This window comes from Dromiciops gliroides, chromosome 4, assembly GCF_019393635.1.
Source record: "Dromiciops gliroides isolate mDroGli1 chromosome 4, mDroGli1.pri, whole genome shotgun sequence".
Taxonomy (NCBI): Eukaryota; Metazoa; Chordata; class Mammalia; order Microbiotheria; family Microbiotheriidae; genus Dromiciops; species Dromiciops gliroides.
Window position 1 is genome coordinate 194148328 of NC_057864.1, and position 14594 is coordinate 194162921.

At 33.1% G+C, this 14594-nt stretch overlaps 1 protein-coding gene across 4 annotated transcripts in view; it reads left to right on the plus strand.

The window, feature by feature from the left end:
• The window catches only part of TLK2 (tousled like kinase 2), a 147597-nt gene that overhangs the window by 73932 nt on the left and 59071 nt on the right, over positions 1-14594 (plus strand). For all 4 annotated transcript variants that reach the window (XM_044003780.1, XM_044003779.1, XM_044003782.1 and 1 more), the window contains one exon: positions 4164-4300. In XM_044003780.1, the coding sequence (XP_043859715.1) occupies positions 4164-4300 (137 nt within the window). The remainder of the gene's footprint in view (positions 1-4163; positions 4301-14594) is intronic.

Consider the following 14594-nt stretch of genomic DNA (forward strand, 5'->3'; position numbering starts at 1 on the left):
TAAGAATATATGAATACATAATTATATATTGATTGTAATGTAAATATAAAATACCAGCAACCAAAGGCTTTATAGTTTAGCTAAGAAAATAGCTAAAACAGAGAAAGGTAAATAACAATAGATGGAAACATTGGTAAGTGTTAAATAGTATAGATAGTAAGTGATAGATGGGAGTTCAGAGTAATTGCTGAGTTTCAGGAAAAGACATGGGGGATATGAAACTAGATCCAGATTAGGAACTAGATGTTCTGAAAGGTTGGGATAAAGTGGACATTTTCAGGAAGGAGGACTTGGGTGAGCAAATGTTCATTGGCAGGAGTATATGTTGTATGTTTGGGAAAAAATAACTAGACAGTTTGGCTGGGGCTGTGGGTTCATGTTTGGAGCGGTGGGAGATTGGGTTAGTGAGATGGTTAAATGATCAAATGTTAGAGAATCTTGAATGTCAATCAGAGAAGTTTGGACTTTATTCTGGAGGCAGTGGAGAGGTAGTGAAAGTTTTGAAACTCGAGGGAGTTATTCAGAATGGTATTGCAAAAACATTAATCTGGCAACCACATTTAGGGCAGATTGAAATAAAAAGAAACTAGTCAAAGTGATGGGTTAGGCAGTTATTGTGGTGATTTTATGTACCTGATGAAAAGAACTAAGACTAAATGGTCAAAGTGAAAGTGGAAGGGGAAAGACTTCCATCCAAGATGGTACCTAAGTGGATGCAGACTTATGTCTGCATCCTTATTATAACAAAAACGGGAAATTTTACCTGAATGAACAATGATTAAGAAATGAGAGGCTACATTAAGTGATTACATTTACCTGAGGAACTGCACAAGAAAGTAAACCAGAAGCACCCTAGCCATAGGATAAAGAGCTGCCAAGAAAGCCACTACTGCCGTAGGAAAACAAATTGGCAGCCTCCCAGTGTGACTACAGACATGTTTGCTCTACAGGGCTCTGTACTGAAAGCAGTGAGAGTGGAACAGAACTCATAGTATCAGTCTTGGAAATCACCTGTGTAAGTTTGGGACATCTCAGGGACCCCAACACCCTGAATCTCAAAGATGCAAGAGGTCCTAATCCTAGAAAGTAGAGGTCAGTACCAGAATCCATGTGACTCAGGTTGAAACCAGGAGGGACGAACTCCCCCACACATACAATGGGGGCAAAAGTGGCCCTATGACAGTTTAGAAACTGAGGCTGGAAAGATGAATACACCAAAGAAAACATTGACCACTATAAGAATTATTTGTTCCAGACATCACCACAATCTGACCTGGAAGGAGAGAGTATTACTATAACAAGTGTAAATAGCGATTCATAGGAGAAAATAGATGTTCCACAAGCACTTATATGGATACCTAGAAGAAATGAAGCATGACATTAAAAACAAAAAGCAAAATAAAAAACAAATTTTGGAGGAAATAGTTGAAAGTAAAATAAATAGCTTAGAAAAGAAAGTAGTAAACCATATTCAAATAACAGATCCCCTGGAAATCAGAATAAACCAAGCAGAAATCATTAACTCCATGAAATAGCAAAGCATATTAGAATAAATTGAAAAGATTGAAAACAATTAGAATATGTTATGTAATTAGTATTTTAAAAATTCACCTAGAAAATAGATGAGAAATCATTGAACATAAAAAATTTCGATGTAGGTTTTAAAATATTAAAACAACATTTATAGATGTTTTATCACTCTCTGGGGGTATCTTTGAACAAAGTAAAACTAACAATATAGAGATCTGATATGAAAAAGCATGTAGTGTTCCACATCTTTATCATTCCACCTCTCTATTTAAAAAAACAAAACAAAAGCAAAAAAACCCCTCCCTATTTTCTCTCCTTCCCACCTCCATTAAAAAAATTCCTCTGAGACATATTAGCTGCATGACCTCAGCATGTTGCTTAACGTCTGTCTCAGTTTCCTTAACTGTAGAATGAGGATCTTAATAGCATCTACCTCTTGGGGTTATTGTGAGGATCAATTGAGATCATATTTTCAAAAGTGCTTAGCAAAGTGCCTGTCACATAGTAGATCCTTAATAAGTACTTGTTTCTTTCCCACATTTTCTTCTTTTAATTATTTCCATTTTTTGCTCCCATATGAATTTCACTGGTCTACCTGAAAATGATGATTTAAAAACAGGCCTGGGCACCTTATTTCAAGAAATCACAAACAAATATTGCTAGATATATTAGATTCAAAGGGGAAAATGAAAAGAGAAAGAATCCACTGAAAAGACAAATTCTAGGAATGTTGGCCGAAATCCAGAGTTCCCATGTCAAAAAAGAAATGCTGTATGAGCGTCTTGAAAGAAGCATTTCAGGCTCTAAGAAACTGCAGTGGGGATCATCAGGAGACTTGGTAGTTTGTCCTAAAAATGAGAGGAGATCTTAGAATATAGTACTCCAAAAAGTTAAGGCTCTAGTGGTAGAACCAAGAATAATATCCTAAAAAACAAATATAATTCTACAATGAAGAAATGGTCTTTTAGTGGAATTAGAAGACTTTAAAGCATTTCTGATTGAAGAGGAACTTTGAAATGCAAACACAGGCTAAGAGAAACTTAGAAAAGTAAATTTATTTGAGCAATTGGTTGAGGCTATAAAACAACATACTGCTAACATCCTAATGGAGAAAAGAAACAAGTGTCTCTTCAGGATCTTAATGTCTTCAAAGGGTATTAAAGAACTTAAATAGGAAAAATGGAGGTTCTGGAAGTATATTGGTTTTGTTGTAAGGGTTTTTAAGAGGAAAAGAAGGGAAGGTAAAAGGAATACCCTAGTATAGAAAGAGGAGGAGATAGAACTTGCTATTTTTCATAATTGTGGGGCATGAGAAAAAGGAGTATATAAACATAGAGGAAAGATTGTGGGGGGAGGAGGTATCAAATGAGCTTCACTTTTATCTGAAATGGACAAAGGATGGTTGAATATACTTGGCAATCAACTGCATATCATACATAATTAATTTGTTGTAAAAAGTATATCCAACTTAACTGATAAACAAATAGAAGTTGATTAGATGAGGAAGAGAATAGTCATAAGCAAAATGAACTTCCTGATCCTGAAGAGGTGATTGAAAAAAGAAAAAAAAGCAACAGAGCAGTGAATAAGCCATTGTGGTGCAGTATCAATTGGAAAATGACTGAGCAAATTGTAGTATATTAATGTAATGTAGAGTGTTAATATGCTATAGGAAATGTCAAAAGATGATTTCAGAGAATCCAAGGTAGTATGAGTTGATGTACTGTGAAGTAAGAAAAACCAGAGAACAGTTTTTATAAGGACAGCAAGATTGTAAAGAAAAGCACCTTTGAATGGCTTATGAACTCTGATCAAAGCAGTGATCAGTCCATATCTCCAGAGGACCCTGTGATGAACTATATTACCTGTTTCCTGACAGAGAGGTGATGGATTCAAAGTACAGAAAGAGGCCACTGTGTGATGGATTTGGTTCGCATATTTTTTTACAAGAGTTCTCTCCCTTTATTTTTAATGGAGTTGGGGAGAAATACAGAGCGTTAGCATTAATGATGCCAAAAAGGGGGGCCATTAAGAAGTTTTTTATGAAAAAAAAAATGCATGAAAGAGAACAAAAGGAAGTTCTGAAGGAAGCCCAGACAAGCAGTGAAGTTTGAAAGTAATATGAAACTTATGAAACTTACATACTTCTGTAAAAGAACAAATGGTATGAAATTTATAGTTTTGTTTTTAAAATCATCTTTTAATGTTGTGTGTATGGAAATTCTTTTACTCTGTGACAAGGGAAGATTTGAAAAGACTTTGATTTGAAGACAAAAGAAATCAATAAAATACATTTTTTTAAAGGAAAGAAAGGGTTAGATATAAACATTATAAAGAAGGAATTGATTCTAAAAGGTATGACTTTCATCTAGAAAATCAGATTACCTAGAATATTTCATTCTGCTAGAAAATTGGGTATTAGTGTATATTGTATTACTATATTACTATAATATTTTTTATTATTTTTAAGTACTTATTGTTGGTAACTATTTGAGGTGTTAAATAAGTAGATGGGCAGGCCTTGCTTTATCCTTATAAGCTCTAGGAATTCTTGTGTTTGTAAATGAATGAATGATGATGGTTTCATATCATATTTCCTTTTCTTTCATTTCCGTTTTATCTTATTTCTTTAGTCAAAGCAAGAGAAGATGGCATGCAGGGATAAAAGCATGCAGGACCGCCTGAGACTAGGTCACTTCACTACTGTCCGACATGGAGCCTCTTTCACTGAACAGTGGACAGATGGTTATGCTTTCCAGAATCTTATCAAGTAAGTTTATTTTCCTGAATTAGTAGATAAAAAATATCAGGTTTGCTAATCAACATTTTGTATCCTTTGACTTTGTTAGTATTTAGTAAAAAAAAAAAAAGTTTTCAAATACCTTTTATAAGCCCATTGATTCTTCATCTAGTTTGTCATTATAGGTGAAAAGTGAACATAGAGAAATTAGGTTCAGAGAAGAGTACTTGATGCAGAATATCAAAGGGAAAACTACAGGATAAAGAGGTTGTTTTTTTTTAATTGTTAGCTGTTAAGCTCAAATAAAAGAACTTTGGTGTCTTGGCTTTAATTGTTTTCAAGTATGGAATATTTTTACAGGAGACATTGAATATGTTTTTCTATATTAAAATAGAGACTTAGACATAAGGAAGAATTTCTTTACATTTAGGGAGAAAATAGGATGGGTTGTGGGAGGAATATTAGCAATTTCTGTCCCTAGAGCTGTACAAGTATGCAGTGTATAATAAATTTAGATGTAATTCTACCTGAGAGCAAGTGCTGCAGATGATTGAGAGTTATTAGCAACACCATCTGTGCCAGCCTCTAGCAATCTTTTCTAACTTCCATTTTGAAATGATACTCTACTGAAGCCATAGCCATTGTCTTCAGAAAGGAAATAAGACCTAGGCTCTGTTTTTGTTTTTTGAAAGGAAAATCTAGCTAGTACTTTTCAAATATTTTGAGGTTTTGGAATCTTCAGAATTGTTATTTAAACCAATGGTATTCAAAATATTTTGTCTGTGGTATATTTGAATGCAAAAGAACTGCATCCCATTTCATGTCACCAAAAGAACCTTCGAAAACAAATAAACCTCTGGGATTTATTGAAATGATCTTTTAAATTAAAAAAAAAGTTTTATTTATCTATTTTTTTCAGCTCAATAGTATTCCATTAATTCATATACCACAACTTACTCAGCCATTTCTCAGTTAATGGATATCCCTTTAGTTTCTGGGTTGTTTTTTGTTTCTTTTGTTACTACAAAGTCGACTGTTTAAAAAGATTTTTTTTATATAAGGGCTCTTTTCTTCTTTCTTTGATCAATTGTGGGGCCTATTATCCAAATTTCCTTTCAGAGTAATTGCACCAGTTTATAAATTATTTATTTATATAAATTTATATAAATTATAAATAGTCCCATCACCAAGGGGTCAATGTGTCTGTTTTCCGACAGTCTCTCCAACATTTATTTTCTTTCTTTTTTTGGGGGGTCATCTTTGCCACTCTGACATGTTTGTGGTAGAATGTTAGAATTGCTTTAGTTTGCATCTTTCAATTAGTAGTGATTTAGAAACAGTTTTTTGAACTTTTCTTCCCCTTAATACTGCCTATCATACATAGCCTTAGACCACTTATCGATTGGGAAATGGTTCTTGTTCTTAAAAAATTTCAATCAGTCCCTTATATATTTTACAAATAAGACCTTTCTTAGAGAACCTTACTATAGTGATTTTGTTCCTGTTTGTCTCTTTTAGTCTCAGTTTTATTAGATTTGTTTGTGTAAAACCTTTTAATATTGTGTCATCAAAATTAACTTATATCTTTTGTCATTTTCCTTGATACCTTGTTTGAACATGAACTTTTTTTTTTTGATCCATAGATCTAGTAGGTCATTTTTTCCATGTTTCTTCTATTTCTTTATGATGTAACCTTTTCTATGTAGGTCCTGCATCGTTTTAGAGTTTATCTTAGTATAACTTGTGAAGTATTGGTTTAAATCTAGTTTCTTCCATATTGTTGTCCCAATTTTCCCCATAGGTTTTGTCAAATAGCAAGTTCTCATCCCCATAGCTAAGGTCTTTGGTTTTTATTTTATTTTTTGCTTCCTTATGTTAGGGAGCTGATCTACATATTAGATCTGGCTCTAGTAGGTGTCCTTCATTCCCATTTATTTTTTTTTAATTTTTAATTTTTTTAAGTGAGGCAATTGGGGTTAAGTGACTAGCCCAGGGTCACACAGCTAGTAAGTGTTAAGTGTCTGAAGCCGAATTTGAACTCAGGTACTCCTGACTCCTGGGCCGGTGCTCTATCCACTGCGCCACCTCGCTGCCCCCATTCCCATTTATTTTTATTGTTTCTCTTTAAATTCTTGACCTTTTCCCCCTTCATATGAATCTTTTATTTTTTCTAATTCTACAAAGTTAATTCTTTGATAATTTGATTGATTTGGCATTGAATAAATAAACAAGGTTCTTTTTTATTAAGTTGACTTATCCTACCAATGAACAATTAATATTTTTCTCCCAGTTATTTAGGTATATATTTAAAAACTAAGATTTTACTTACATGATTCTGCAAGCTAGAATCACAAATGTTGCATTCATTTTGTAGTCATTCTAAATGGAATTTCTCTTTTGATCTCCTTAGAGTTTTATTGGTATTATATAGAAATGCTAATGATATTTATGAATTTATTTTCTGTACTGCAAGTCTCCTCTGGTACAGATCTTTTGATTTTAAATATCTACTCTTGGTTTTAAATATTTATTGTATATTATTTTAAGGAAATTTAATTTCTATGTTTTCCATTGTGTGTGTGTGTGTTTTTAAACAGGAATTGGTTGTGTATTGTGTCAAAAACCTTTTCTGCATGTATTGATACAATCATGCTTTTTTAAAAAATTGTTATTAATATTGTTAAGTTCACATTTTCCTAATAATACAAATTTCCCTGTATTTATGGTATAAAGTCAACCTGGTCATAATGTATAATCTTTGTAATTTGTTGTTTTAGCTTCATTGCTTACATTTTATTTAAGATTTTTGCCACTGTGTTCATTAGGAGTTTTGGTTTATACTTTTCTTTTTTTCCTATTTTGATTCTTCTAGAATTTGGTATAGTTCTTTCTTTTGCTATTTTTGCAATTTATATATCATTGGAATTAATTATTCTTTGAACTTTTGGTTACAATTCATTTGTGAATCCATCTCATCCTAAAGTTTTTTCTTTTGCATATTCTCTTATGGCTTGCTCAATTTCTTCCTCTGAAATTGGAGTGTTAAGTTCTTACTTTCTTATTTTATTAATTTGAATAATTTTGTAAGTATTCATTTCTTTCATTTAAGTTGCTGTCTTTATTGGCATATATTTGGGTAAAATAGTTTCTAGTGCCCCTTTTTTCCTTCATTTTTTCTGAATTTAAAATTTTTTTAGTTTTGTAATTTGGTTTTCTTTTTAAGCAACACCTAGTTTTATTTATTAATTAAATGTTTTTTGTTTTCATTTTTCTTAATTATGTTAATCTTTAGCATTTTTCTTTGGTATTTCAAGTTTTAAAAATTAATTTTAGTTGCATTCACAAATCATTGATCTGGTCTTTTTGTTTTATTAAGGAAAAAACAAAACAAAACAAGTTTTTAATGTGTAAAATTTCCCCTAGGGACTACTTTGGTTATATCACCAAAATTTTGAAATGTTTTCTCGTCATTGTCATCATTTTAAATGAAATTATCTTTCATTTCTATGATTTTTATTCCTTTCTCCATCAATTCCATAGGATTAAATTTATTTAGTATGCAACTGAATTTTTAAAAACTGTCCAATTATAGAAAACTATTTTTAGAATTAAATTTTATCTTATATTCATAGATTAGCCTTTTCTCCCTTCTTATCTCCCCTGCCCTCCATTGAGAAAGTAAGAAAAACCAACCCCCCAGTTACAAATACATATAGTTATATAAAACAAATTTTGCATTTGCCAGGTCTAAAAAAAATCTGAATTTGTACTTTGAATCCATCACCTCTCTCAGCAATCTCAAGTCTTCCTTCCTTTGTTTAAAATGTGTTTTCTGTAAATAACATGTTTCATTATGTTTCTTTATTATGCCCTCTCTAAGCCTTTTAAAAATAACTCCCTGAATCTATCCTCCCTATTATATTAATCTTCTCTTATTCCTGTTCCTATCTGCCCTTGTTAAATTGAATATTTCTAAACTAAACTCTATGTGGCCATTCTTCTTTTTTACCCATTTTAGATGAAAGTGAAGTTTAAATGACACCCATTCTGCTCACTCCTTCCATGTTTACATATAGTTATACTTTTACCCAACTCAAATGTGTTAACAAATTCTACCATTTTTTCTTTTGTTTTTCTTTAACGTATCCTCTCCTACCTTTTTCGTTTTGCTTATATCTTTAAAACATAACAAAAAGAATAGGTCTTTTTTTTTCTTCACTTGACTAGATCTACTACTTCTTGTGACAAAAGAATGCTAAAAGAAACTTTATAACGTCCTCCTCCATTAGAATATAAAATTTGTCCTTCTAAAGTACTTTCTGATTATTCACTTGCAGTTGCTTTTTTTTATTGACATGCACGTTTGTTTCATAATTACTAATTTACAGTCTTTTTTTCTTCATCTGGAATATTAGAAAATCCTTCATTTCACTTGCAGGATGATGCTTAATTTTGCTGGATAAGTTATTGGTTGTAGCCCCTTTTCTTTTACCTTTAAAAATATCTCATCCCGTGTTCTTTGGTTCTTAAAAGCCATAGCTACTACTTTTTTCTGATTGTTTCTATTCCAAAGTGGTTTTTTTTTTCTTTCTTTCTTTCTTTTTTTTTTTAGTGAGGCAATTGGGGTTAAGTGACTTGCCTAGGGTCACACAGCTAGTAAGTGTTAAGTGTCTGAGGCCGGATTTGAACTCAGGTAGTCCTGACTCCAGGGCTGGTGCTCTATCCACTGCGCCACCTAGCTGCCCCCCAAAGTGTTTTTGCTTGTAGTTGCTAATTATTTGAAATCTTTCTGGCTGCTATTAATATTTTTTCTTTTATCAGGAAGTTTTGAAGTTTGGTAATGACTTTACTAGGGATTTTCATTTTGAGGTTTCTTTCAGGAAGTGATCAGTAAATTCTTTCTATTTTCATAATACTGTCTCATTCTAATATGTCTGGGTAATTTTATTTTAATGAATTTTTAAAAAATACAATATCCAGGTTCTTTATTTGGTCATGGATTCCAGGTAATCCTGATTATTAAATTATTTCTCAATTTGTTTTCCAGTTCACTTGTCGATAATAGGTGTCTTGCATTTTCCATTAGTTTCCTATTCTTTTTACTTTAAGAATTCTCATTATCTCCTGGAGTCACTTGATTTCCATTAGGTCCATATTTACTTTTACAAAGTTTGTTACTGGGCTCAGGTTTTGTATCCCTTCTTTTAAGCTCTCGATCTCTTTTCTAGTTCCCTTTTCCATATCCTTCATTTCTTTTATAATCTTTTAAAAACTCTAGCATCATTTCTTTGAAGAATTCTAGTTGTTTTTGTGAAAAAAACAAAGAAACAACCTGTCTTTTTCTTTGGAATTTTGATTACAAATGTTTTTGAGTACATCTTGGTCTTGCTTACAATCATAAAAGTCCTGATCGATTGGTTATTCATTTTTTTTGTTCGAACCTCAGCAGTTGAGTTCTAGGTCTCACCTACTCTTGGGGATCAAATCAAGTTGAGAGCCTTTCCTTTGCCTGTGTGGTCCTTCTTTAGGTCTTTTCCTTCACTACAGATACCTGCTAGCCTCCTGTAATCCTGCCTTACTTGAAGTCCTTTGCTTTAGGAGAGAGGAAGGAGAGGCCTTTTCTTTAATTATCAGTTAAATCTGAGGATGTGACAGACATAGTTTAGGCCTTTGCCCTGGTGCCTGATGTATTTCAGTTTCATCATAGCTCCTCAGAGAATTTCTTTCTGCTCAGGCAGTTGAAGGCCTTTAAAAAAAAAAATCCACTATTTAGCCTAAAATGAGATTTTCTTTTCCTTGCCTTGAGGTTTTACTTTTTCATCTAGGGTTTAGGGGTTTTGTTTTGTTTTAATTTAAAGCTTTGTCTGTTTCACCTTTGTCCCTTAGGGACTCAACTGTTAGTTGAATACTTTAGTCTTTTACTTTCACTTTCTTCCCATAGGGGATTTATTATTTTTTTTTAAACCACTGAGGTCTAAAACTCTTTACCTTTGTCCCTAAGGGGATCTAGATCCTGTTGGTTGAAGGAATGCCTTGTTTAGTAATATAGTTGTTCAATAGTGGAATAGAGCTGAGTTTTACTGTTTTACTGTTTCCTTCTACTTTGCCATCTTGGTATGGAAGTTTCATTGAAAATTATCTTACTCGTGAAGTTATATCTGTCAAAGAAACAAGGAAATTATTAATTTATGTTGCGTACCTAGGCATTGTCATGTTTTCAACATTATTACTTCTAGAACCACTGTTTTAGACCATCAGATCTACCCAGACTTTCTAATTTTAGGTGAATTTCACTTCAAAAATAGAGTTGGAATTATTCTTTAAATAAATAGATCTTTATTGATATATTTTGTTTTTATTTCACCTACATTTCTCTATGTGCCCTCTACCACCACCACCTCTCCAAACTGCTAGAAAAAAAGTTTTTAAATGAGGAAGAAAAGAAAAATATTTCAGCAAAACTAATCAGCAATTTGAATAGTTATGACATATAAAGTATTATGTGTCAGTAGATCCCTTCTTCTGCTTAAGTACTAGGGGAAAGTATCATATCTTTTCTTTGGGGTAAGCTAGTTCTTTAAATTTTTTTTTTTTTTTTAGTGAGGCAATTGGGGTTAAGTGACTTGCCTAGCGTCACACAGCTAGTAAGTATTAAGTGTTTGAGGCCGGATTTGAACTCAGGTACTCCTGACTCCAGGGCCGGTGCTCTATCCACTGTGCCATCTAGCTGCCCCTCTTTAAATTTTTTAAATTTGCCATTTTAATTGTTTAGTAGTTCTTTCTATTTACATTATAGTCATTGTATATATTTTTATCTTAACTCAGCTTGCTTCACTTTGCTTGGTGGGAGAGGGAATCCACAAACAGATTTACAAGTAGAGTCTAGCAAAAATCTAAGAACAATTCATTCTAGTGTTACATAATTGTTTGCAAAAATAGAAAAGGTGTCCTATCAAACTACTGTTCAGCTATTTCTGTCAGAAAAATGTGGTCTTAATATGTAAACCAAGGAGAGAAAGCAGCAAGAGAAACTTGTATACCACTATTGATAATGAATATTAATGTAAAAAGATTGAATAGAATATTAGAAAAGAGACTATAGCAGCATTTTAAAAACTGCTTTGATGAGATTGAATTTATATCAGGATTTCAGGGTTGGTTATTAGAACGATAAACATAACATGAAATGACAGAAATATAAAGATGACATAAATATATCTAATTTTTAAAAAGCTTTTGAGAAATAATTTATATAAGAAAACTTGAATAAAAGGGGGAAAAAATGAAAGAAAGTGAAAAATAGCATGCTTCAGTCTGTTGCATCAATATCAGTTCTTTCCTAGGAGGTGGATAGTATATTTCTTCAATAGTCCTTTGGCATTGTTCAAGATCGTTGTATTGTTAAGAATAGTTAAGTCATTCACAGTTCTTCATCAAATAGTGTTTTTGTTCTGAGCACAATGTTTTCTTTTTCTTTTTTTTTTTTTTTTTGTGGGGCGATGCGGGTTAAGTGACTTGCCCAGGGTCACACAGCTAGTAAGTGTTAAGTGTCTGAGGCCGGATTTGAACTCAGGTACTCCTGAATCCAGGGCCTGTGCTTTATCCACTGCGCCACCTAGCTGCCCCCCACAATGTTCTCTTGGTAGTGCTCACCTCACGATTCATCGGTTCCTAAAAGTCTTTCCAGGCCTTTCTGAAATCATCTTGCTTGTCATTTCTTATAGCACAATAATATTCCATCACCATCATATACCATAGCTTGTTTAGCCATTCCCCAATTAATGGGCATTCCTTTGATTTCCAATTCTTAGCCACCACAAAAAGAGCTGCTAGAAATATTTTTGTACATATATGAAGGACACCCATTGTTATCATTATTATTTGATATAACTTTTAGAATGCTATATATAGAAATAAGACAAGAAAAAACTGAGAAAAACACGGGAAAAGAAGAAACAAAATTATTACTTTTTGTGAATGTTATTATGGTATACTTAAATAATCCAAGAGTTTCAACTAAAAATTAATTGAAACAATTTTAGTAAATTAGCAGGAGATAAGATAAATTCACAAAATTATCAGACTTTGTATACATTATCATCAAAACCAGCAGGAAGATTACCAGAGCATATTGAGTAGTGTGAGTAGTGGAGTTACTGGGTCAGCCATGGACTTTTAAGAAAATAAATTTGTCAGTTCTGTGGAGGATAGACAGAAAGAGAAAAAGAAGATCCATTCACTATAACCAAAGAATATTGAAAAATTTCTGGGAGTCTATTAAGATACAAAAGATTTCAATTAATCAACAAACATTAAGTACTAGCTATATGACAGGCACAGTGTAAAGGCCAAAGGCCGAAAGTAAAACCAGAAATCCTATGTTCTCTGTGCTCAAGCCGTTTCTATTCTAATAGGGAACAGAATATATAAATAGGCATGTGCAAGGTGCATACAAAGTATATATGAGATTAAAGCCTTAAAAGAAGATACTAGCATCTGGTGGGAGTTAGAAAGTCCTACAATCCAAGGTGACGTTTGATTCGATTGTGGAAGGAAGTCAGGGATTCTAAGAATTGCAGTTGAGGAGGGCCAGCCAGTGTGGCTGAATGGAGACAGATCATGGAATATTGTGTTTGAGAAACAGAAAGTAAGCCACTATGGTTGCTGGACTATAGAGTTCAAAGAGGGAAGTAATGTGAAAAAAGAATTGGAAGATAGAAACAGGCTAAGTTATAGAGAACTTTTAATGCTAAATAGTTCATAATGTGATCTTAAAAGTAATAGAAAATTACCAGAGCATATTGAGTAGTGTGAGTAGTGGAGTTACTGGGTCAGCCATGGACTTTTAAGAAAATAAATTTGTCAGTTCTGTGGAGGATAGACAGAAATAAGAGACTTCAGACAGGGAGACCAATTAGAAGCCTTTTTTTGGGGTGGGGAGGGGCAATGAGGGTTAAGTGACTTGCCCAGGGTCACACAGCTAGTAAGTGTCAAGTATCTGAGGCTGGATTTGAACTCAGGTCCTCCTGAGTCCAAGGCTGGTGCTGTATCCACTGTGCCACCTAGCTGCCCCTTTTAGAAGACTTATAATAATGCAATTGAGAAGTGATTTAAGCCTCAGTTAGTATGGTGGCTATGTACATGGAAAGGGGATGTATTCAAAAGATGTGATAGGAAAAAAAATTTTGGTGTGATTAGATATATGGAATGAGTAAGAAAGAGGAGTAAAATATGATACTGAAGTTGTGAATAAGGATGGTAATACCTTCAATAATAATAAAGAATTTGAGAAGATGTACGGGTTTGGGGCAGAAGGTAATGGGTTTGGATTTTTGTGTTTGAGATGTTTCCAAGACATGCAGCATGTAACATCCAATAGACAGTTGGTAATATAGAACTAATGTCCAGGGAAGAGACTTGGGCTGGATATATACTTTTGAGTTACCTGCATAGAGATGATAAATATATAGAGAAAAGAGAAGTAGATCCAGGACACCATCTTGAGGGGACCACCTACACTTAAAATAATAGGTGCTGACATGGTTGGAAAATAAAGATGACAAAAAAGGAAATGAGACTGAAGTGTACTAAATAGAAGCATTCAGGTAGGTAGGAGAACTAAAAGAGAAGCAGTATAATGAAAACCCAGAATTAGCCAAATGAAACATGGAATATGAATATAGTGAGGTATTGTGCTATAAAAAATGATGAAAGATGTCAGTATTATTATTAGTAGAGAAAACTGTGAAGACTGCTATGATACAGTACTGAGCAAAGCTCTTTTGTTGATCCCAGAGCAGGATCATAGTGTCAGTTCATTAGCTTATGCCAGGAGTGGGTTGCCCATTCTGTTGTGCTGACCTTGTAGCTGCATCTAGCACCCCCCCCATTTATTTATTTATTTATTCATTTTTCTTAAGTTAAAAAAAAAAAGAGAAAAAGCACAAAATAGCATGCACCAGTCTTTGTTCAGTCAATATCAGTTCTTTCTCTGGTGGTGGATAGTATGCTTCATCATTAGTCCTTTGGGATTGTCTTGGATCATTATATTTCTGAGAGTAGTTAAGTCATTAACAATTGCTCATAGAACAGTAATACTGTCACTGTGCATAATGTTCTCATGGTTCTGCTCACTTCACTTTACATCAATTCATATGAGTCTTTTTCAGGTTTTTCTGAAATCATCCTGGTTGTCATTTCTTATGGTACAGTAATATTCCATTACAATTATATACCACAGCTTGTTCAGTCATTCCCCAATTGATGGGCATTCCTTTGATTTCTAATTCTTAGCCACCACAAAGAGTTGCTATAAATATTTTTT